General features: G+C 39.7%; 1 protein-coding gene across 1 annotated transcript; it reads right to left on the reverse strand.

Moving 5' to 3' along the window:
• Positions 1–1,290: 1,290 nt before the first annotated feature.
• LOC122135832 (neuronal acetylcholine receptor subunit alpha-3-like) lies at positions 1,291–16,125 on the reverse strand. The gene is made up of 5 exons (XM_042716176.1): positions 15,662–16,125; positions 8,997–9,041; positions 7,600–7,709; positions 6,368–7,427; positions 1,291–2,506 (listed from the first exon to the last, which is right to left on the reverse strand). Exons 1-5 carry the CDS (start codon positions 15,905–15,907, stop codon positions 2,381–2,383), a joined length of 1,587 nt encoding a protein of 528 aa, XP_042572110.1. The 5' UTR covers positions 15,908–16,125; the 3' UTR covers positions 1,291–2,380.
• Between the last annotated feature and the right edge of the window lie 9,849 nt (positions 16,126–25,974).

Below are 25,974 nucleotides of genomic sequence, written 5' to 3' on the forward strand. Positions count from 1 at the left end.
AAATCCTTTATTTCATCTTTTCATAAGAAGACATCTAAACGAATAAATACATTTATTACGATCACTGAATAAACACAGACTATTATCTGTGTCCCAAATTCCACTAGACTGTAATATGAGAGACTACAACAATGAATACTTGTTTGTTTTTACCGTTTTTTTTTTTTTTGTTTTGTTTTTTTGAGTTATCAAGTGCAAGACAGAGCACTTCACTTATACCCCATGTGTTATACTAGTATTATACCTTAAAGTGTATTTTCATATACACTTTATGATTTTCCATACACATACACTAGGGCAGAGAGGTACATTTTCCCCTTGATAGTCCTATAATTCCCAAACAAACAAATAAACTCAGGAAAGTCTTTTTTTTTCTGCATTATTCTGTGATTTTCAGAAAACCTATGATAAAGCGTCTGCTGCCTGAAGCCATTATATCAATAATGAGCAGTTGTGTGCAAAATTGCAGATTAAAGGTTTTAAGAAATTATATTATTAATTTTCTTTTTTGTTAATTATTTCTGATTGTTGGTATTTAGTTTATTTATTTACATCAATCTGAACGTCTGAACATATCAAAGATGCTACTGCAGTCTGTATTGCTTGAGATGCTATTGATTCAAGACATTCTGCTGATATAAAGAAGAAAATAGACATTCCTGAACATAAACCAGTGCAGACACAGCATAGTCGTAGTGTTTCTACCTCAATTCATTTCTCTCTCTCTCTCTCTCTCTCTCTCAAATGATGGCAGTGTAGGAACTTGGGTGCCCTCAATTAACCATTTACTATTTTTAAAAAATCATTCTCAAGCAGAATTTGAAAATGAAACTATAAATGAATTGCTGCAAGATGTACATTAAACATAATATACTGGGGAAATTTATTTATCTAATTATATATCTTTTTTTATTTGTTTAGAGTTTCTGAACTGCTCTAAAGTCATATTGAAGAGTTTTCTTTTTGTAGCATATATAAATATAGCACATGATTAATCTTTGCAGACTCATCTGCTAAATCTCTGTTGCATTTAAGTTGCAAAAATTGTCATTCCCACACACCATAAACAGTGGTACAGGATTACAGCTGTGCTAGAATTAAGTCAGATAGTTCTGAAACCGCTTTTACACTTAGGAAATGATTATAAGCTGCTACTTCAAAAGACCTAATGCTACTAAAACCAATCATAAAATCTGTTGTGCCTTTTATAGGTAGGATATTTCTGTGATATAGCAGAGAATGTGAGTTTAAAGGATGTGCGTTTCGTTTGCATGAAACACGTTTCATAAATACACTCATTGCTTGCTGAGTTTAACACAGAGGCAGTAAGACAGAGATCATAGTGTGTACAACAACAACAAAAACTTATTTTTATTTGAAAGACATCTGTTTAAAAAATGCTTTACAAAAGTGTCAGAAGCTGACAAATAGAAGTGGAAAAAAACTGAAATGGTGATATTAAAGAGAGGATTATGTCTCTTGCTGATGGAGCAAGAGAGAGAGCATGAGCGTAAGAGAGGGAGGGAAAGCAGTCATCTTAATAGCCTGCACACCACTAAAAACAGTTAAGGATTTAGACATCATGGTCAATACATCTGCTTTAAATGAAAAAAAAAAATAATAATAATAATAATAATAAAATCTTTACCATGCAGTATCATAGAGATCAGACACACTGAGGAAAAAACTGATTAATTAATCTCATTCTAAACACAAATTATTTGGCATAAATGGGACCTGATTAGTCATTTCTATTCTGGAGTGCAGCCATGCTACAACCAGTTATTTATAGATCACCCATATTCTTGACTAACTTCATCCCATAATCTCACGGCTCACTGTTTATCCTCGAAGATTTCGGTGAACTAATCTACACAACACATTTCTTTGTGTTTAAACAGGATTTTCTCTACTCTATTCCCACTGGCAAGAAAAACACCATCACTGTCTTTTGCAGTTTTTCCTGAGTGACTGCCGGGAATTTGTGAGCAAATGGCCATGTTGTTTAGTATAAAGTGCCACATATTGTGTGTGTAATCAGATATTGTAAGTGGAATGTAATTTTGAGCAGTGGACACAGAACAACAATAAGTCTGATTAGTCTTCTTATGGACATTTCAGTGCTTCAGGATGGTGATTAGAAAGTTCACTTGGAGTGATTGATTGTTAAAAAGGCAAAAAGCAGTCTTTAAGTCTCCAACTGATGAGTGGCAGAGAGAAAAACAGAATACCTGATTATTTATTTGCTGCGCAATAACACCAGTATATAGTTTAGGAGAGTTTTGTTGTAGCGACAGAACACTTTTGGTACTAATTAAATATGGAGCATGTCAGTGACTCAGAAAATTATTGGTTAGAACAGGCAAGCTGGCACAGTTAATTATGAGAAGAAGCCAATCAGAGGTTGCAGGAAGAGGCCCATAGTTCCCAGCACACACACCAGCACAAAGACCCAAAGGAAGATGCGGTCAATCACCATGGCAACATATTTCCAATCATCCTCCACCTACGAAAGAAAGGGCACACAATAAAGCAGAGAAAAAAGCAGAGATGGAAGGTTAATAAATGAAAGAAAAGAGAAGTTAGAGGTAACAGGGAAAGAAAATGAGAGAAAGACGGAAAATTTGAACACGAGAAAGCAAGGTAGGAGAAAATTGCAACGAGACGATGAGAATGAGTGACAAGCAGGTCTGACTGTCCAAAATGCTTTATTCACACTACATGGGGATAAGCTTAATTAGATTGTGCTACTATAAGCGGAGCTATGCGAAACATTTTCCCTCTACATATTTAGGCACTGGGTGCATTACAATGCTAATGTGATTCAGTAGTGAGGCTCTGAGCCAAGAGTGAAGATGAAGGATGAAGTGGTGAGACTTTCCATATCAAAGTGTGGTGTCTCAACTGAGGGATCTAAAGCACTTATTGTCAATGAAGCACTCAGTAAACATTCCCACTGAGAGCAGCCAAGTAGTTTTCATAAGCTTATGCTCAGGGGTGGTTCTAGACCAAAGTAAATAGGAGGGCCAGACAGGGGCCACTTGTACATTTAGGGGGCACAATTTTAAAATTCATCTTAACCTACTTTAAGTATTATTCATTCAGTCATTTTTCATCATGTCATGTATCACTGCAATCTCTAGAAGTAATCTATAACAATTTGATGACAATTAAAATGAATGTTTCATCATGTTTCATTTATTTTACAAATAATCATGCAAACTATTATTTTTGAGGGGGCACAACTGAAGGGTTGGGGGGGACTCTCATGCTTGTCAAGTGACACACAGCAGCCACAATACCACTATATAACTGATACAGGCTTGCGTCCCAACTGAAAAAACAAACAAACAAAAGAATAAACCATCACAGAAAATTTTAATGGTTTTCACTATAAATAACCATTACAAACATTACAAACCATCAACTTTTAACCATTAAAACCATTAAAAAATGGTTTTCTGTAGTGAGCTTTGGAACATATTCCATTAGGATTTATTGGTTTTAACAAGCCACCTATAGAAGGCAACCAATTACCAGTAGAGACCAACAGGATCCTTTACAGTTTCCACTTTCCAGTCCCATTATAACCAGTAAAACCATTAAACATTTTGTAATTGTGTCTATTGTTTTTTCTTCCAGCAGGGGTTTTATAATTTTTTATTTTATTCGAAATATTCGCAAAATATATCTTGATTCTCAAATATGTAAATGCATTTTGCACCTTTATGGATTATGTTAGTTGCTCTATAATGGGCGATGGGCAAAGTAGCCTAATAGTGTAATCTATTAAATTTGCATAAACATCTGTCTTTTTACTTAAGTACCAGATATGGGTGTCATACCATAAAATATTTTTTAATATGAAAGACTTTGTATTTAATGTGAATTTAATGAAAACATTGTAAGTTACTAATCAGTATGTAACACTTTCATTGTACAAAAAGAGAGCAAAGAACATTTTCACTTCAGTCCAGCGAGTTCCAGCACTCTCCCATAATAATCTCTAAAGCTGTTTACACTGTGAAATTAATATCTTACTTATATTCTTACATCTTCACTTTGTTTTGTTTTAAACCCCAAATATTTTAACTTCATTATAATTTTTCATTAATAATTATTTAGTTATTTGTAATGTTAATTGTAAAACAAAATTAATAATAACAAAGAAATTTAAAGTAGTTTCAATTTAGCTAGCTACTTTTTGATAGTAACTTGTAGTGTAGCTAGCTACTCTTTCAGAAGGGTAGCTTGAATGTAGCTTAACTGCTTTAATTTACGAGTAGCTTGTAGCTGGTCAAGCTGCAGTTTCAGAGTAGCTTCCCCAACACTGGTGATTGGTTATAATGTGCAGTGCTTTAAAAATGTATGTGTCTCTGTGCCAGCCAGCGAATGCAGATTTGAATTTAGCAGCTGGTGATGTTTTTCTTTTTTATATATAGTTTACAGGACAAACTGCGCATTTCACCCAAAATGATTGTTGGCAAGCTTGTTGACAGGGGGGCACTGGCCACCCCCTAGAACCGCTCCTGCTTATGCTAGATGTCTGTGACGTATAACCTGTCCTTGTGAGGGCATTACAACCAAAGCATGACATGATGTTGGAATTTGAGTCATTATTCATTGATATCCATTATTCAATGGGCATTTGACATGTGAATGGACAAGAGGATGGAACAATGACTGACAGATTGAGTGCATGCCTTGTCATGTGAGTAAAGGTACAGTTCAGCAAAAAATTACTTTTCCCAGAGGGAAACAAGGTACAACACATTGACTATTGGAAATAAGACCAGAAATGCATGCCTGAAAAGCCATTAACACACAGCGATGCCAGGTAGCTACATCCACCAGGCAGGAATACAAATACTGCTGTGTACGTTATGCCTATCGTTCTAGGAGGCGTTTCATGGTAGCTAAGGTAGAAAGGGACAGTGATGTGTTGAACATTGTTCCCCTGCTTCTGGGACAGTTGTTATGTATTCATAGTTATATATAGTTGCTCTGCTCTGTGCAACACATTGACTACAGGACCAATGCTCACGCCCAATGAATCTAGCAAATATAGAACAGGAATTAATACGACAGCTCAGAAACAGCCATCCCACGAGTTGAATGACTGTGCACTCCCTCGGGCTGTTACATGCCAAGAGCCTCCACAATTCAGTGAGAGAGACGTTTCTTAGGCTGCAGCGTACAATGAGCCAGATTGGCAAAACAGACAGAGTTGATCAAACAATCTGAAAGGTCCTAGACATATAGTTGAATAGTTAGTCTGATGCACCTCACATCTCTCAAATGAACCCCACAGACTTCCTTATGACATGCTGATAGTTCTGCTAGACTTTCAGATGTTAAAAATAATGGAAATAAATACTTTTTGTAGAGAAGGCTTTACCATTATGAACTGTAGAAACAACACTCAGCCCACAACACTGACCTCAAAAGCCCACAGCTCTGGTCAGGGATGCATAATTTCCCTTTTGGTTGGCTGAGCAGATCTGTACGCAAATAGGAAACACCAAGGCTGTTCTACTAGAAGTTTGATGATGTCAGCATACCATGTTTTTGAAAGTACAAAAAGAAATGCATAAATCAATAGCCTTGGGCCACTGATGCACGGATGCATCATTTCCTAGAGAAGCACACTAATATGTGTTGGTATAAAAACATAGCACACCTAACATTTCCACACAATTCGAAGAGACCTATACTAACAGAGGAGATCTGTGTCCACCATTGAGGATGCCATTCCCTGACACAAGGTCCTCCTCTGGAAAGGAGGTACGCCCCTGCTTGGCGCAGAGGTCTCATTTAGCTTATTTAAGACACAACAGTTTTATTGTCTGTTCTGGTCAGAACATGCTGACCTTTATAATGGGAGACAAAGACCACCAGTAATTCTAGGAAGTGTAGCTTGTGTAATTAGTCACACCCCTCTAGGAGACATTACATGTTCCCTGTTTTGGTGCCTTTTGTCACTATTTGGCAAAACAGAACCCTGCCAAACTCCCAGTGTAAAAAGGGAATCCTTCCGTGGGACTAGAGATGTCACTCCCACCATCCTGTGAATAGGATATATGCAGATGGCTGGAAAAAACTGAGGACTGAAAAGCTTACACCAACATGAAGCCTAATTTGACTTCTACTATCATAGGGGCAATCAGTCCAAGCAGACACACAAGTGCAGATTGCTGCCCAGCTGACACTAATGTGACTAATCTTTGCTAGGATGGAAAAGCTCTGCATGTGGATCCAAATTCCATGTCAAGGAATATAATTTTGGCAGTGTGTTTATCCAGAGAGCACAATTCCTTATAGTCAATGTGTTGTACCAAGTGGATTGACAGACTAGGAACCACTTTACCTCTTTGGCTTTGTTGCGGCTCCTCATGTTCTCAGCAATGTACTTCACACTCTCAATAGCCTGTTTGATCTCCGGTGACACCACAGAGAAAGCCACAACTGTGTTTATAGCCTGTGGACTCAACTGACGACTCACTTTCCCACAGTCCCCCTCAGTTGCCTCTTTCATTGGGTGACATGGGCATCCGCCTTTCTTGCCTTCTAATGCTGCTTTCCCTTCTCCAAATTCCAAAGAGTTCATTGCTCCCTGCTGAGATCCACTGTTTTTCCTCTTCTTCCCCTCTCCTCCTCGTCCTGCTCCAGTCCCGGACGAGCCCCCACTTTCTAGTCCTCCTTTTCCAGAAGACTCTGATAGATCGAGAGGCCGGCGCATGAGCATAATGCGGGGTAAAGCTCGGAGGAAGACAGAACGGACCCAGCTAGGCATAGTGTGGGTCATAGGGGTGCGATAGTGCACATTTAATACAAAGACGGTGATGACAATGGAGAGGGTGACGAAAATCATTGTGAAGAGAAGGTACTCGCCTATCAGAGGGATCACGAGTGAGGTTGATGGGATGGTTTCCGTAATGACAAGAAGGAACACAGTGAGAGAGAGGAGTACAGAGATGCACAATGTCACTTTCTCACCACAGTCTGATGGAAGGTAAAAGACAAGTACTGTCAGAAAGGAGATGAGGAGGCAGGGGATAATAAGGTTGATAGTGTAGAAGAGGGGCAGTCGCCGTATGTAAAAACTGTAGGTTATGTCTGGGTAGATCTCTTCACAGCAGTTGTACTTGATGTCGTGTTTATAACCGGGTGCATCAATGATCTCCCACTCTCCACTCTCCCAGAAGTCTTTAAGGTTTACCTTTGAGCCAATAAGTACCAGGTCAATCTTGGCCTTGTCATAGGTCCAGGAACCAAACTTCATAGAGCAATTCTGATAGTCAAAGGGGAAGTACGTGATGTCCATAGGGCAGGATGATTTGAAGATTGCAGGAGGGACCCAAGTGATGGTTCCATCATATTTCAAAAGAGCTTTGGTTTTGTCCTCCACCAAGAAATCCCCAACAGCACTATGTCAGAAAAAGAATGTTTCAATGTTATGACTGCTAATGCATTCATATTTCATTTTCTCAGACTGCAAGCTCTGATCATGTTCGTTTGGCCCAAAATCAAAAAGGACCAAAATTACTATAAACTTAAATTCACTGAAGTTGAAAGTTAGGTAAAAAAGACTCCACTCACTTGTTGTAAAGTACAATGTCAGGCCTCCAGATTTTATTTGATGGGACTCTGATGAACTCAATTCCATCAAACTCTGCAGGTGACCACTTCAGCTTGTAGTCATTCCATATCTATGATAATATCGCAAAAAAAAATATATATATATTTTTTTTTTTCTTTATTTTATGCTTAAGCCATAGGCTAAAAATTAAGCTTTGGTGCCCATACAAGTGACACAGTTCTAATCTACTATCTACAGAACATCTACATGTGTCATCTGTGCCCTGTCACAGCCTTTATTTTTGTATGTGCATTTCTCCATCAGCAGTGAAAAAAGAAAGCACATTTTCTGCTTGAGTAGGCATGTTGTTTATTGAGGTTTGTTAACAAATGTGTATACTAATGTGTAATGTGTATAGTAGTGTATTTGCAGAGCTGTGTATTTGTGCCCATTTCTGTCTCATTTTTTGGTTTGTTGACATATCTGTGAAGAGATATGTTGTTAGGACTGCTGATCTGTCTGTGTTCAGTGATATCAAGCATCCTGCTATCAGGCATTGCACAGACTTATTGTACAATACTACAGGGCTTAACAAAAGCACAGACATTCTCAGAAAAATTCAGCAAATATTCATCCAAATCCAGAACCCTCCCCAATCCCGAACCAAGCTAGGGCAACACACTCTTTGTAACAACATTACACAATGTATCACACACAAAAATCACTTTCAACTATAAACACAATATGCTGATTTAAGCAATAAGTTCAGTAGTAATGCTGGAGCATGTTGCACTCATTATTGTAGCGCTGAAAACATGTACAGTATCTAAGTAATATCTATCTAAGCAGACAGTCACAAAGAATAATAAAGCACAAAATATTTTCAGTGTGAAAAAAGAACATAGCACTTCAGACATATAAAGCCAAGTTCATTTCCTGGATGTATCTTCATGCTTGGAGGATGAAAAATAGGTTTGCTAAATGAATAAGTTCACTAAATAACTAACAAAACAATCTTTGCTGACTGTGAAATAACAGTAGTTTATTATTATTCTGCTGGTTATTAAAAAAGTGAAATGTTTGAGCTACTTTTTGCACATATATTATCATCTTTTTAACCTCTTTCTTTCCATTCGTTTTAGGAGATAACTACTGTGCTACCTTTAAGTTTTCTATTATTTATATAACTTTTCTTTTTCATGGTGTCCTGTTTCCACCTACTCATCTTCTACATGTATATATTTACTGTATTGTTCTTTCCCTGCATTACTCAACCCCATGCCTTGTATGTTTTTGCTATACACATTTTCTTGTTACATTCTTACTGACAGTGGTACAAGACACAAAGAAGATTAGATCTTTGTGTTAACACAAACATGTGCACAAGGCCTACATGCTGCACACAAAAATTACTTACATGTCTCAGCCAAAGATTTGTTTCCATGATCTGATTGACTTCATCCTATAGAGAGAACGACACAGGCAGAGGGCAAAGACAGAAACAGTCAGAAAGAAAGACAGCAATCCTCTATTGTTTATAATGGAATATGTTCTGGCAATAAAATCAATACAGTTCTTGTCTAATATGAAAGACAGGTCTGATAAGAAAAGGGGTTTGGAGGTACTTTAGAGTACTTTCATCTACCAGCTTCAATTCATTCATCACAGTACCCTCAACAGTACTAATAGGTCCTGCATATTTACAAGAAAAATATGAAAAAATGCCTGTTATCTATAATCTATAATCCAGGATTGTGTTCTCTATAGTGGTGGGTTATGGCTTGTTAATCTCTCAGGTGTCTGTCTCTGTGAAGCAAGAAAAAAAAGTGTGCTTTTAATCTTGGCCGCTTTCCCTGGTGAAGTGGAAATTTAATCCAGGAGTTTTAAGAGGAGTGCTGATTTGTATGATGCTGGGGAAAGCACAGAGTCGGCACTACTTCCTGTAACAGTGGGGCACAAAGGCTTTTAACTCAATTGCTCTCCCTGACCACAGTAAATGAAACAAAAAGCCCTCACAATAACGGAAAACAGCACAGAATTCTACTCACAGGAAGCCACCTGCGGAGCAAATCTCCTTCAATTTAGAAAAAAGAAAAAAGACCTCACACACTATTATTTTTATAAAGAGGTCAAAAGTGCTTGTGTGCTTGTATTTGTTTGAGCTTAAATTTGTACACTTTAACTAATGTGGACTAAGATTCTCTAGTGTTTGACATTATTGTCTCAGCTTTGCTTGATTATTTCCACAAGCATAAAATAATAAGAGTCCATTCTTAATAAAAATTCACGAAGATGCACAAATAATAAAAGTCTGGCCATTACTGATAATTTTATATAATGTCAGACAATAGTCAATATTAAATATCCACATTTGTTTTCTAAATAAATGTTACAAAAAATAATAAAAAGTAATAATCCTAAACAATCCATTGTTTTAAATGCTACAAGTGAATTTAGGCATCACACCATTATAATGTACAGTACAATATGAAAAAAATATATATTCATATTGAGTTTTGCTAAAGATTACATTTAACATTGTCATTCAATTTATTATGTAATGTATTTTTTTTTTTAATGGGTGTAATGTTTTGTGTTTGTTGTTGTACTCACGTAGTCTCCATGTGCTCGTTTGGTTGATTGTTGTCACCTGTGTGTTGATTGTCTCGCTCCAGCTGATCCTCATCTCCACTCAGCTACATATACTCACTCATCTCTCTGTCTGTTGTCAGATCCTCATTCATGTCTCCACTGCCTAGTTGGTTTACCGTCTTCCGTGTTCGTGTGCTGGATTGTATTCGTGTTGTCGTCTTCGTGTCAGTGTTCCGGTCTGTTCCTGGTTTCATCCATTGACCGTCTTCACCTTCACCTGCGACTTCACCATCCAGCTCTTCTCACGCCACCGTAGACCTTCGTTGCCATTGCCTACATTCTGGACTCTGATTTCAATAAACTTCTTCTGATTGCCTGCAATTGCTTCCTCCTCTTTTACCAGCCGTCACAGTAGGATCTGACCATCATGGAAGCAGCAGGCGATCGATCGCTCCCCATCTCATCTAGAGGAGTTTTTGCAGAGAGGCGTTGATCGCATGGATCGCCAAGACAAGGCGATAGATGAGATGGGTCGAGCTTTCCAAGCAATGGTGACGAAGGTGTCCGAGCTCGCTCTCCAGGCTCAACGACAACAACAACCGCCACCCGCTGCGCCTCCCACGCCACCCCACACCGCCGATCGTCTCCGGAGGGATTTCCCAGTCCGAACCACGCCTCCCCATCCCTGAGAAATATGCGGGTGAGCCAAAGTTTTGTCGATCATTTCTGTCTCATTGTTCTCTGCACTTCGCCCTGCAGCCCCGCACGTTTCACACCGAGGAAATGAAGGTGGCATTCGTCTTGTCACTACTGACGGGGAGGGCTGCCCTCTGGGGGACGGCGGTGTGGGAGAACCAAGACAGCTGCTGTGCCTCGTTCCACGCCCTTTCGGAGGAGATGAGACGGGTCTTCGACCGCTCCGTCGCCGGGAGGGAGGCGGCTAGACTTCTCACGGACCTACGTCAGGAAGACAGGTCCGTAGCCGACTATTCTATTGAGTTCCGCACCCTGGCGGCGGAGTGTAAGTGGAACGAAGAGGCGCAGTGGGATCACTTCCTGCATGGGTTGGCTGACCGCATCCAACAGGAGATCCGCGCCGTCGAGCTCCCCACTTCTCTCAATGGCCTGATCGACCTCACCATCAGAGTAGACAACCGACTCGACCAAGCCGCCAGACGGAGGGGGAGAGCAGTTCTCGCGACCAGACCGGAGGCTCAGCGTCAGCGCTCAGAGGTTGCGGTCAGCCCACCGGGAGATCTTGAACCCATGCAGGTGGGGCGAGCTCGGCTCTCCCGGGAGGAGAGGATCAGGCGGAGATCCCTGGGACTATGTTTATACTGCGGCAGCCAAGAACATCACATCCAGCGCTGTCCGGTAAAAGACCAAGCCCGATAGTAAAACGGAGGCTACTATCGGGTGGGATCTCTGCCAGGAAGACCTCATCTACATCGACACTCCTTCCGGTGAGTCTACGGTGGTCCACCCACGCACTCGATCATCACGCTTTGTTGGATTCTGGGGCAGAGGGTAGTTTTATGGACTGTAAGTTGGCTACTAAACTCAACATTCCTCTCACCTCCCTCAAACACCCCATTGCACCTTTTGCACTCAACGGACACAGACTGCCAGTCATCACACAGACCACTGTACCGGTTTCTCTCATCACATCTGGCAACCATACGGAGGAGATTTCATTTTACATCACGGACTCACCTCAATCCCCCATTGTTCTAGGTCACACCTGGCTCCAGAAACACAACCCCAGGATCGATTGGCGCCTCGGATCTGTGGTTAGCTGGAGCGAGGAGTGTCATTTGTCTTGTCTTTTGTCTGCTGTTGTTAATGTTTCTGAGTCTGTGTTTCAGGGGGAAGCAGTGGATTTGGCTAACGTGCCCGCGGAGTACCACGACCTGAAGGAGGTGTTCAGTAAGTCTCGGGCTGATTCTCTTCCTCCTCATCGTCCCTATGACTGTGCGATAGAGTTATTGCCAGGAACTTCTCCGCCTAAGGGCAAGTTATATTCTTTGTCTATTCCAGAGACGGCGGCCATGGAGAAATATATATCCAGTTCTCTTGCAACGGGGTTCATCCGCCCTTCTTCTTCTCCAGCGGGGGCGGGGTTGTTTTTTGTGGGAAAGAAGGACGGATCCTTGCGACCTTGCATTGACTACCGAGGGCTGAACAACATAATGGTAAAGAATACCTATCCTTTGCCGCTTATGTCTTCAGCTTTTGAGAGGTTGCAGGGAGCGTCAGTTTTCACTAAATTGGACTTACGTAATGCTTATCATTTGGTCCGCATCAGGGAGGGGGATGAGTGGAAGACTGCCTTTAACACCCCTAGAGGCCATTTTGAGTACTGCGTGATGCCTTTCGGGCTAACGAACTCGCCGGCAGTCTTCCAAGCACTCGTTAATGACGTGTTGCGAGACATGGTCGATCTGTTCATATATGTTTACCTGGATGACATATTGATTTTTTCTTCGTCTCTCCAGGAACACGTGCAACACGTACGACGAGTGCTTCTGCGGTTGCTAGAGAATGGATTGTTTGTCAAGGCGGAGAAATGCGTTTTTCATGCACAGTCTGTTTCTTTTCTAGGACACATCATTTCGACTGAGGGTGTTCGCATGGATCCTGAGAAGGTTAAGACTGTGGTAAATTGGCCATCCCCAGAGTCTCGCAAGGCCCTGCAGAGATTTCTGGGGTTCGCCAATTTTTACCGCCGTTTCATTCGCAATTTCAGCCAACTAGCCGCTCCTCTGACCGCCTTGACCTCCCCTAGTTTGACGTTCAGGTGGTCAAACGCAGCCGAGGCTGCGTTTGCCAAACTGAGAAGCTGCTTTGTTTCAGCTCCCATTCTCGTCACCCCTGATCGCTCACGTCAATTCATAGTGGAGGTCGACGCGTCAGAGGTGGGGGTAGGAGCAGTGTTGTCCCAACGCGCATCCTCAGACGGAAAGGTGCATCCTTGCGCGTATTATTCTCACCGTTTATCTCCTGCAGAGGTTAATTATGACATTGGCAATCGAGAGTTGTTGGCAGTCAAACTTGCACTGGAAGAATGGCGTCACTGGCTTGAAGGGTCGGGTGTACCTTTCATTGTATGGACGGACCATAGGAATCTCGAATACATTAGAACCGCCAAAAGACTTAACTCCAGGCAGGCTCGGTGGGCATTGTTTTTTGGTCGTTTCGATTTTACACTTTCTTACCGGCCGGGTTCCAAAAACATCAAACCCGATGCTTTATCCCGTCTTTTTGAGCGTTCCGATCGTACTGCTACTCCCGAGCCCATTTTACCGGGGACCATCATTATCTCCGCGCTCAGATGGGAGGTCGAATCGAAGGTGTTGACTGCCTTAGAAGGGGTAACGCCCCCGGCTCGTTGCCCACCGAACCGATTGTTTGTGCCGGAGGGGTTACGGTCAGACGTTCTCCAGTGGGGTCATTGTTCCAGTGTTGCTTGTCACCCAGGGGTTAGTAGAACTAGGTTTCTAGTCAAGCAACGATTTTGGTGGCCTGGTATGGCTCGTGACGTCCACGACTTCGTCTTGGCTTGTTCAGTTTGCGCTATTGGTAAGACTTCCAATCGACCTCCAGATGGGTTACTCTTACCGCTGTCTGTCCCTTCGAGACCCTGGTCCCACATTTCGCTAGATTTCATTACCGCCCTCCCGCCCTCTAAGGGCAATACGGTGATTTTAACCGTAGTGGACCGGTTCTCGAAGGCGACTCATTTTATTCCCTTGCCCAAATTACCATCAGCCAAGGAAACAGCGGTAGCTGTCATTGACCATGTCTTCCGTATACATGGCCTTCCGACAGACGTGGTTTCTGACAGGGGGTCCCCAATTTGTGTCCAAATTTTGGCGAGAATTTTGTAAATTGTTAGGAGCGACTGTTAGTCTTTCTTCCGGGTTCCATCCCCAGAGCAATGGTCAAACCGAGCGAGCCAATCAGGATGTCGAAAGGGTTTTGCGATGTTTGGCTTCCAATAATCCTTCGTCCTGGTGTCAGCAACTCTCAATTGTGGAGTACGCACACAATTCTTTACCAGTGTCATCTACGGGCATGTCTCCATTTAAGTGTAGTTTAGGGTACCAACCACCTAATTTTGTCAGTACGGAATCCGAGGTTTCGGTCCCCGTCCGCACACGCACTAGTCCAGAGGTGTCACCGCACCTGGACCAGAGCTCGCAGAGCTCTGCTCCAGGCTAGGTCGTGCACCAAGGCTAAGGCCGATCGCCACCGGTCGAAGCCTCCCCGTTACGTCGTCGGTCAAAGAGTGTGGCTTTCTACCCAGAATATTCAGATGCGTTCCGTTTCGAATAAGCTTGCTCCCAGATTTATTGGCCCGTTTTCTGTTACCAAAATCATTAATCCGGTAACAGTGCGTCTTAGCCTTCCTCCGGTGTACAGGAGGGTTCATCCCGTGTTCCATGTGTCCAAAATTAAACCGGTGATTTTTTTCCCGTCTTAACCCGCCTGCCCCGGTTCCCCCCCCGCCTCGTATCGTTAATGGGGAAACCACATATTTGGTTAATCGTATTCTGGACTCTAGACGGAGGGGACGCGGATTTCAGTACTTGGTGGATTGGGAAGGTTACGGTCCGGAGGAGAGAAGGTGGGTTCCTGCTCGGGACATACTGGATCACCGCCTTATTGATGATTACAATCTACAGGTAAAGCAGGCTGGGAACGTCAGGTGACGTCCTAGGGGAGGGGGTACTGTCACGGTAGGAAATCCATTGTTTCCTCCGTGTCATGTTTTGTGTTTGTTGTTGTACTCACGTAGTCTCCATGTGCTCGTTTGGTTGATTGTTGTCACCTGTGTGTTGATTGTCTCGCTCCAGCTGATCCTCATCTCCACTCAGCTACATATACTCACTCATCTCTCTGTCTGTTGTCAGATCCTCATTCATGTCTCCACTGCCTAGTTGGTTTACCGTCTTCCGTGTTCGTGTGCTGGATTGTATTCGTGTTGTCGTCTTCGTGTCAGTGTTCCGGTCTGTTCCTGGTTTCATCCATTGACCGTCTTCACCTTCACCTGCGACTTCACCATCCAGCTCTTCTCACGCCACCGTAGACCTTCGTTGCCATTGCCTACATTCTGGACTCTGATTTCAATAAACTTCTTCTGATTGCCTGCAATTGCTTCCTCCTCTTTTACCAGCCGTCACACAATTTTGGTTTTTGACTCTGATTTATGTTAGATTATTGTGATTGAATTCTATATGTAAAACTAGGAAATAAAATGTGAACAATATCCCATATTTTTATTAAAAAAAAAAAAAAATATCTAATAATGGCTAATACTATAAAAACACTAATATTGGTTGATACTGTTATATATTGTGTAACCCTTATAATAACAATAGCAATTCAGGTCAAGAAAAAAAAATTACAGGCTTAAATCTCATCTCACACCCAGTGTTTGGACAAGAAGCAGGTTAAGTATTTTGAGGAAGTGGACACTGGTTTTCTTACCACTTTAACAAGCTGTGAGATGGAGACCTCAAACTCCACTGTGACGGGGTCAGACACATTTTCCACTGGCCGAATGAACTGATTATACCTCCTGAATAAACGACGAAACAGCCTGTCTTCTCCTTTAGATGAGAAACAATCTGCACAAACATGCACATACAGAGATAAACACACATGCACACACAAAGGAATAGAAATGTACCTTAGTATATAGTGCACTGGGTGGGACCCAGGGATAGACTTCATTCATAATACAGTGGGTGGCGAAATAGGAACTACAGAGAACGAGAAGCTTGCAATATAACATACAGTATCAGGAGTGCCATACATCAGCAACAGTAGTTGAGTGATATCCGGTGCACTATCCATTAACAAAGCTGCCAGTCATCCAACAACAGTTGTTGGTTTCAGTCAGAATCTAAAAATTGTCAAATAATTGTATACCTGTATATACTGAAAAGCATCTATTTCAAACAATCAGCATTATGTGGTCAACTATATTAATAATGCATTTAAAGGGAGAGTTCACCCAAAAATGAAAATTACTCAATGTTGTTCTAAACCCTAAAATCAGTCTTTTGTGTTTGGGTATATAATTAAGTTGTTTCTGATGGAATCTGAGAGCTCTCTGACCCACCCATAGACAGCAAGGATCCTTACACAATCAAGGTCCAGAAACGTAGCAAGGAGACCTGTAAAATAATCCAAGTGACATCAGGGGATGACGCGGAGGATACAAATTGTTGAATAAAGTTTTTTTTTTTTTCTCTCTCTCTTTGTGCACAAAATGTATTCTCATAGCTTTGTAAATTTACAGTTGAACCCGTGATGTCACATGGATTATTTAAAAGATGTCATTGCTACGTTTCTGGACCTTGATCGTGTAAGGATCCTTGCTGTCTATGGGAGGGTCAAAGAGTTCGCGGGATGCATCAAAAATATATTAATTTGTGTTCTGAAGATGAACGGAGGTCTTGCAGGTTTGGAACGACATAAGGGAGTAATTAATGAGAGAATTTTCATTTTTGGGTGAAATAACCCTTTAACAAGGCAAAATTGTGTTGCTTTTGAGGCTATGTCCACACTCTGTTTCTTTCTTTATATTCTGAATGTGTGTTTTTGTAAATATGTGAGTGTGTGCACTCTGTTGCTTTTAGCACATTCCTCAGGGTCAGAGCCAATGTCCTAGCAGACACTCTAAGTGCACCAAACATAGCTCTCAAGGTTAGAGGTCATCATCAACTATTACCAAAGAGACCAGGTGTAGTCAAGTGGAAAATGGAATCACTTTAAAATAATGCACTCTGATGGAGCTAGACAAGTCTGAAGGAATGCTAAATAATACGGGAGAAGTCAAGAACAGGTTAGTGTCAAACGTTTACTTCAAACGGGATATAAAATTTCCATGCATACAGTGCAAGGACTAGTTAGTTTGCAACTTTAAACTTAACTTGTTTGCACCAATTTCTCTTAAGGCAAATCTAATAGGATATGCTGGTCAAACGTGCAATCACATATGACATTTAATTTTACTGATGCAAAAAGTATAAACAGAAGCAATGTAAGTTACATCATTTGCTCACCAATAGATCCTCTGCAGTGAATGGGTGCCATCAGAATGAGAGTCCTAACAGCTGATAAAAACATCACAATAGTCCACAAGTAATCAACACAACTCCAGTCCATCAATGAATGCCTTGTAAAGTAAAAATCTGTGTTTGTAAGAAACAAATCTATTATTAAAGCATTTGAATTTTTTACTGGCACTTTTGGCCAAATACATAATAATTTAATAAATAAATACATAATAATTAATAATAATGCTTCCTTCAGGTGAAAAAGTCAGTCGTCTGTTGTGCTTTCACATCAAAATCCACCATCATATCTGTTTAGAATGGTGCTTGATCTGTGCATATTTCTCTCCTGAGTCAGATGAGACGTAATTGAACTCAGGTCGCCGTGAGCGCAGTTGTGCTGTATATGTCAGCGCACTAACCATGAGGCTATCGGCGCCAACTTGTGATGTTTTTATCAGCTGTTTGAACTCTCTTTTTTTTGGCTCCCATTCACTGCAGAAGATCCACAGGTGAGTAAGTGATATAATGCTAAATTTCTTTAAATCTGTTCCAATGAACAAAGAAAGTCAACTTTATCTTGGTTGGCATGAACGTTCAGCAATTTTGGGTAAACTGTTCCTTTAAGATTTAAGTTAAGAATTATGAAGTCTTATGGTTTACCATAGTTGTCATGTGAAAAACACAAGATGTGTGGAGACAGTATACTAAATTGTATTATATGTGCTTTCAAGAAATAATGTAATCATAATAAGTGGCATTATGCCCTCTGTAAGCTTTGGCGACATAACTGCTCCATAAACTGACTTCAGTTGCATTTTGTAAACAATCCTTTGCAGTTATGACCTCTGTAAACTTCTAGAAAAAAACAGAATAGGACTGCATGCAGTGAGTCTGTTATAAAATCATGTGCCGTGAATTTAAACACCCAGACACATTCATGTGCACTGAGAGTTCAGTTCTGCTGTCTCACACGTGTATGGCTCTTACTTTCCTCTTCTAATTACTTCAACTAGTTAACTCTCCAATGGCCCCCTCTGTTAATGGGTTTAGCCAAGGATTGCAAGGCCCTGCTTCCATTAATTAAACAGACTTAACCTTCATTCAAATACATAAGATACAAAGTGGAGAGTTGAAGTTTAGAGTTAGTTTTTCTGAACCCCATCAAGCTTAAGATAACCCTTTTAAATTAAAGTAGAACATTGTCCACATGGACCATAACGTCTCCTTAAAGTTGAACTTTTAAACAGACCCTGTGGGAAACTTAAAAGGATAGTGCACCATAAATGAAATGATTTTTGATTTACTTACCCTCATGTTGTTCCAAACCTTGTGAGAACACAAAATAGAATATATTTTCGAAAAATGTTGATAACCAAGTTTACTGCCATTGACTTCCATTGTATGGTCAAAATAAATATCTTTCAAATATACACATTAGGGTATATAATGACATGAGGGTGAGTAAACTTTTGGGTGCACAATCTCTTTAAGGAATGTTTTAACTATACATTATTGTGAAGTGAGTTTGGTGAGTTTGGAGGTTCCCTTTCAACATAACATCTCTGTTCCCAAACAAGATTGTGTATGTAACTGAGATGATGAGTATTTACTAAAACTTGCAAAACAGGAAAATATTTGCCAATTGATAATATGTTGGATTAACACTCTCAGTCAAAAACTAAAATAAAACAGGATGAATCCATATTTTATGTCCAAGATACTACTCACAAAATCTGTCAATTACATCGTATTTATTCATTTCAGAGCCCAATTCACATAAAAACGTAAGAATGGGGCAGAGAAGACCTTATCATAATTGCAAGAGAGCTGTCAGTGGCCAATGAGGATGTAGGCTGGTCAAAAATAGCAGCGGTACTTATGTTGAAATTACAGTTCATAACAGTTAAACCCATCACATTTGATTTGGTCCACTGGATTCAGCACTGAAGCCCATTAAAATTGCAATTACATCCAAAAAAGGTATGAGTCACTGTGGAATTTTTGGTCATTAAATTTACAAAAGAGCAAGTCATTCAGTTTGTTTTGTAATCCTTCCATATCTCACAACTTGTGCATGTTTCAGTATTTTAAATTTCAGTGGCAAAAATAGTTAGTTATTTATAACTGTATTTGGTTACACTTTCCTTACAGTGTAATTATACATTTTAGAACTGAGTAATATTAATTAACTACACATACTTACTATATGGTTAGGGTTAGGATCAGGGTTTGGCCTAGGGTTACTTGCATGTAATTATCCATAATTTATTGATATTATAATAGTAAGTACATGTAACGTGGACACCTTAAAATAAAGTGTTACCCTGGATTTTTCTTGAATTAAACATTTTGGTTCATTTAAAGTTACTCTTTTAAAGCAAGTTTAGAAGAAATACATCAATCTCAAGATATCTTGAATATCATAAAAATGCTATATACTGTATGTTTTAACAATACTACCCAACCTTGCTAGTACAATAACATATTATCCAAAATACATTAATGTTTCCAGAAACTGGTTTGCTGAAGATCAGAGAAACACACAAGCAGAGGCAATGACTATGAAGAATGTTCAGTTGGTTGGAAAGACTAAAGAGTTATCTGTGATAATATAAAGCCATGTGTGTAAGTCACTTGTGAACTGCTGCTGAGCACATATGCCCTCATTTAGAAGTAGTGAGAGAGTGAGCTCTTCCTCATAAAGTGAGCGGGACACTAAGAGTCTTTCTCTGTCAGTGGAGGAAAGGCATTACAGATAGAATCAGACAGGTGAGCTGTTCTTGTTGCCCAGAGACTTGAGCCTGCAGCAACACACACATGCCTGTTCCCCACAGCAGACTGTGTGCATCTGTATGTGTGTGAGGTGCTGTCAGGACATGCGTCACTGTCTGCGCATGTAGTGTGTATGTGTGTGTGCACGCTATCTGGAACAAAGAGTATGGGTGACATGTGTGTCTATATGAGTTTGTGACTAATTCCAAATGCAGGAAGAATGACACTAAGCCACCTGGAAATCTTCATATTTTCAGCACTGTCATCCATTCTTTAAGAGGTAAGCTTCTCTGATAGTCGTGAGGCAAACTTAGGGCAATCAGAATTTCTTCTTCTCTCAGTTCACCCTACATATGAATTGGAGCATAACCCCATATCACACTGAAACATATCAAATTGTGCAACTGCAGGGTCCTGGGGCTCTGAGACCTTTGACATCATCTATATGAACCAGCCTCAGGAAGGCAGAAGAAAGAGAGGTGGCAAAGCTTGGATGAATAAGAAAGAAAACGAATTGGAAACAATTCTAAATGTCTTTACACCCATTCTTGGGGTGAGGGGAATCATTTTTGCTTTTCTTTTGTTTAGTTTCTCTAGCTTTCTTTCTTTTTCTCGTTTGGAGCAGAGGGGTTTACTTCCCATAACCATTCTCCCTGCTGGAACTTCATTGATTTCTCTCCTCAGCACCAAAACACAGATGTGAAGCTATAGAAAAAAATAGCGCTTGGGTGGATAAAAGAGCAATCCTCCCCAGAGGATGTTCCTCCCCAGAGATCTGGGAGAGATCTAACATTGGATATATGTGTAAAGCCTACAGTATGATTTTACACACACATATATATACACCAGTATCATACATTGTAACACCTGGTGTGAACGTCAATAAAATGCACAAAAAACTACAATTAATATTTATTTACTATAAGTGTTGTTTTTGCAGAAGTGACAAATACATTAAAAATATCACTGTCAAAGGTACTTTCATATTTGCTTATTATATTTTATAGTTCATATTATATAAGTCCACCCTCACTGATGACAATCAATAGACAATTTAACGATGATTCCACTGCAAATCACTGGTACACAAATGACTGCAAATGATATGAGTAAACACGCCTCTCCCTTGCTCTAACTATAATGCTAACTATATCAAACTTTTTAGGGGGAAGTCATGGCCTAGTGGTTAGAGAGTTTGATTCCTAACCCTAAGGTTGTGGGTTTCAGTCTTGGGCCAGCAATGCCATGACTGAGGTGCCCTTGAGAAAGGCACCAAACTCCTGATAAATGGCTGCCCACTGTTCTGGGTGTGTGTGTTCACTGCTGTGTGTGTGCACTTTGGATGCTTAAAATGCAGAGCACTAATTCTGAGTATGGGTCACCATACTTGGCTGTACAGTATGTCACATCACTTTCACTTTATATTTGTGCGTATCTCCTGTGAAACCTTTCCTAGACCCTCTGGTGTCTTTCTCCAAACATCTCTCTCTGTCTCTTCCCTGCTCCTCACTTCATGCGGTGGCTTTGTGATCAGTCCAGCATGGAGAGAATGCTTGCAGCGAGAATGGCATACAGCTGGAGTTGAACACAAGTTCATCCTCAGACAGCTCCTCTTTTCCAACCCCAGAACAGCATAAGGAATTTAGCATTGTGAAAACTCAACAGGATGGAAACAGTGTCTTTCTTCTGAGTGTTTGCCTGCTTCTAAGTTTATCTCCAAAACGTATGACTCACTCTTGAGTGACACATTGCATGGCAGTGACAAAAAAGTGAAGCCTCTTTCTTATTTAGATTCAGATTTACCAGCTAAACCAAACAAGAAGAGAACGAATTATAGCACACTTAATTCAGTGACAAGTGAACACGACCATACGTGGACTTGTTGCTAATTTTACGTAAACCGCTTTCTCTGAGTCGAGAAGACTAAATATTTCAACGCTGTGACGCACAAGCGGGTGTTGACGAAAGTGGAAAACGAAGTGATTAACACGCATTTCATTACAACAATGCCACTGGGCTCAACTACCGGTTTCATTCTGCCGATAAAAGGCTTTAAAGTGATTAAACAAAATTGTGCTATCGCATTGTCTAAAATAGCCTTCGGATTCCCCGCAGTTAGTGTCTCCCGAGCGAGACGAATATGCGCCCAAGCCAACAGCGTGAAGAACGGATTTGACTATATTAAAACGTAACGCTTTGGCATAAATCGTTATTAAGATTATTATCAAAGCAAAATAACTCACCTATATACAGATACGGACTGAATGCCACGGTCACGCAAACAGACTAATTACTAATTTAAATGCACAAACCTGTCAACTTAGGATATTTCACATTAACAAAAGCAAAAAATATGTCATTAATTATCTATTACCATTTTGTTCAAACCCTTTCTCACTTAGTCTGTTACGCGGAACACCAAAAGGGGCAGAAAATCCGTGACTGACAGCGATCGATTGCCATTCACTTTAGTTGCATCTTTTTGCATATGCTAGTGCAGTAAATGACTGGAGCTGTCATTCTGCCTAATACATCTTTTTGTTTTCCACAGAAGAAAATAGGCTAAGTCATACAGGTTTAGAACAACATCAGAGTGAATGGTGACAGAAATTTCATTTTGTGCGCACTATTTATTTGTATTACATGCGAACTGAGAAAATGCCCTTAAACAAACTTGGTAGGGCAGTAGGCTACAATATGATTGTTCATTTTTTCACGACTGCCAGCGTATGAGTAATGATCTATACTTTTTTCCCCACTTGATCTCACTAGGCTACTATTGAGGTCAGTGGGCACAAAAGACACAGAGCGAGTAATATTTTCAAAGTTTTTGTGTTCATAAAATCTATTAATATCTTGAATACAGTTGAACCTACCTTGCGTTATCATGTCAAATATATTGTGAAACTAAATTGAGTTTTCAGGAAGATTTAATGGAGAGTCGAAGTTAGTGTGTCTGCCTTTTTAAAAGAAAGTAACAAATTCGTGAAAGAGTCGAAAAGGAGCAAACTGTAGAAAGGATGTTTGTGGATCCCGGTTGTGTGACTGGAGTTGTGTTCTTTCCGCGAGCAGAAGAAGCGCGTGAGGTGGATTTGATTTCGTCCCTCCCCCTGGGCGCGTGCATCTTTCCCCACGCGCGTCTTCAAGCAAGTGTTATTAATGAGCCACACAATTACAGTGTCTTTTAAAAAAGCAATTTTAAGAGGTAGTTCTTGCAAATATGACAGTTCCGTCATTATTTACTCAACTTGACGTTTTTCTTGTCCAGCTAGACTGTCTGCAGAACACCAAAGGAGGCATTTTGAAAAATGTCCTCTTTGTTTATTTTCGCACGTATTGCAAATGAATGGTGCAAATGCGAAATCACAACAAAAGTAGGTAGTCCATGCATAATTACTGACTTCTAATGCCATACGATAGCTTTGTGTGATGAACAGTCCCAAATTCTAATTCATGAACAAATCACTGAGAGTTTTGTGAAATGGCTCAATCGATTCATTGATACGATCCGGCTCAAATGAACTGTTCCTTCAGCTGGTTCATTCAGAAATCACTGTTCTTTCTCATCAAGGCACCAAACTTTTCAGTGAATAGAAACTTAAATTTTAGCTTTGGTATGGCTCCAGAAGACTTAATTTGGACCACTTTTATAATTCTACTTTGTGCTTACCAGTATATTCTTCAATATTACCCCTTCTGTGTTTCACAGAAGAAAAACAAAAACAAATAGTTTTGGAACAGTGTAATGCTGTCAGAATAACCTGTCAATCCAAAAAGCAAAATCTGTCATCATTTATTCACCCTCATGTTGCTGCAAACCTGTATGACTTTCTGTATGGAAAAAAAAAAAGTGTATGAAAGTAAAAAAATTTGATTTTTTATTTTATTTTATTTTATTTTTTATTTTTTTGCTAATCAAACCATTTCAGTTACCTTTGATTTTGACTGTATGGTCAAAATAAATAAACTAATTTATTAATTAAATAGAAAGTCGATGTTAAATGAACCATATCTTCTTCTGCTTTTCACAGGAGAAAGTAAGCCATACAGGATGAGTATGAACTAAGTAAATGATGACAGCATTTTCATTTTTGGGGGGACTATCTTTTTACATATGTTTACTTCATAAAATGGTCATCTAAAATACTTATTTCAGCTGTTTGTGACGCAACAACAAGTTTTTCCATTTAACGATTGTTATACATACTCTGTTGTTGGAATTATCACTTTAACAAATACACAGTAATTTAAAATGTCAACGGAATTACTTACTATTTCTTTAAAACACATTCTCTTCCCTTTGTACCTTTATCACAATAAAACTCTCATATCACCATAGGTATCACAGAAAATCAGACAGAAATGTGACCTCTATGAAGGAGGTTTATCTTCGCTTAATTGCACATTGAAGAGGCTTTCTGAGGTAGGCTACATAAAGTTTTTTTTGTAAAGTTTTAAAAGCAGAGCAGTCGATAAAGGGTTCCGGGTTACAGCAGGTGACTAACAAAGTGCTTCTGGAAAAGCCTCAGGAATATTGATTAAATTTAGCTTCCCATTATAAAAGCCTTGCCTTTGACATCATCAAACAGTGTTTAGGAAAATATAGTTTAAACCTCAATTTAATAATACAGAGCAAACACAAAGACATCACAGGAGTTAAAAATGAAGGTCTTTCATTTGTGTAAATCCATATTTAACATTTAAACCTTAAACACAAATGTATAGGCCAGAAGGACACACATAGCTCAGCAGCTGTTGCTATTGTTTTACCATCAAACAGCTGTGTTTATATGTGTATGTGTGCTGTGATGATAATGGGAGAGAAACATTTTGATGTTTCAGTACATGTGCACAAAGCAAAGAGACTGTAAAACCATCCATGTGCAAATGCTTACACAAAGAAAGAAAAAATAGACAGAGAGAGAGAGAGATTTGACCTTACAATTAAATCTTTGCATTATAACAGGACACACAGAAATATAATGTTCAATTCATCCATCAAAGTGCTAATAGAAATCACCCTCAGGCAATCCAAGATGTAGATGAGTGTGTTTGTTTAACTGAAACAGATTTGTAGAAATTTAGCTTTACATCACTTCCTCACCAATGGATCCCTTGCAGTGAATGGGTGCCACCAGAATGAGAGTTCACACATCTGAAAAAACATCACAATAATCCACAAATAATCCACATGACTCCAGTCCATCAACATTTCGTGAAGCAAGAAATATGTGTTTTGTAAGAAACAAATCCATCATTAAAACATAATAATTTCATACTCTGGTTCTTGTTATTCTACATTTATGCATTTAGCAGACGTTTTGTCTAAAGCAACTTACAGTGCATTCAAACTACATTTACATTTACAAACTAACATTTTTTACCTAACATCTACTTTCAATCTTTTGCAGTTTTAATTTCATTCTAAATTTTTTTTAAATTTTAATTTCAATATTCCTTTAATTAGATTAATAACAGGATCTAAATGGCTAAACATTAATAATTATAATATAATATAACAGTAATATTATAATAATGTACACATAGAATAAAGGTATTTATTTATAGGATGTCCCACCCCTTTTCGTTTGGCTTTGATTATCTTGACAATACGGTGTTTCACAAGTGTTGGGGGTTTGTTTGTGTTGAATTTTCATTGAAATTCTTTATTGGAAAAAGATGTTCCTAATTTGTGTATAGTTTGGGTGCAAGGTTAAAAAGTGTAATTCTGTTTCTAACTCAATTTGTGTGCAGTAGGGGAACAGTTTGTCTTCATTTGGTAGCTCTCTCTCTCTCTCTTTCTCTCTCTCTCTCTCACTCTCTCTCTCTCTCTGAGTGTGTGTACACTAGAGGGAGCAGGTGCAGCAATTTGGAGGCCTGTATCAGTCTTTACACAATTGTTAGTTCAATCAGGAGCTTTTGTCTTTTCCCTCACACACTTATTTTCATTTCAGTTAAACAAAT

Source organism: Cyprinus carpio, chromosome B1 (genome assembly GCF_018340385.1).
Source record: "Cyprinus carpio isolate SPL01 chromosome B1, ASM1834038v1, whole genome shotgun sequence".
Lineage (NCBI taxonomy): Eukaryota > Metazoa > Chordata > Actinopteri > Cypriniformes > Cyprinidae > Cyprinus > Cyprinus carpio.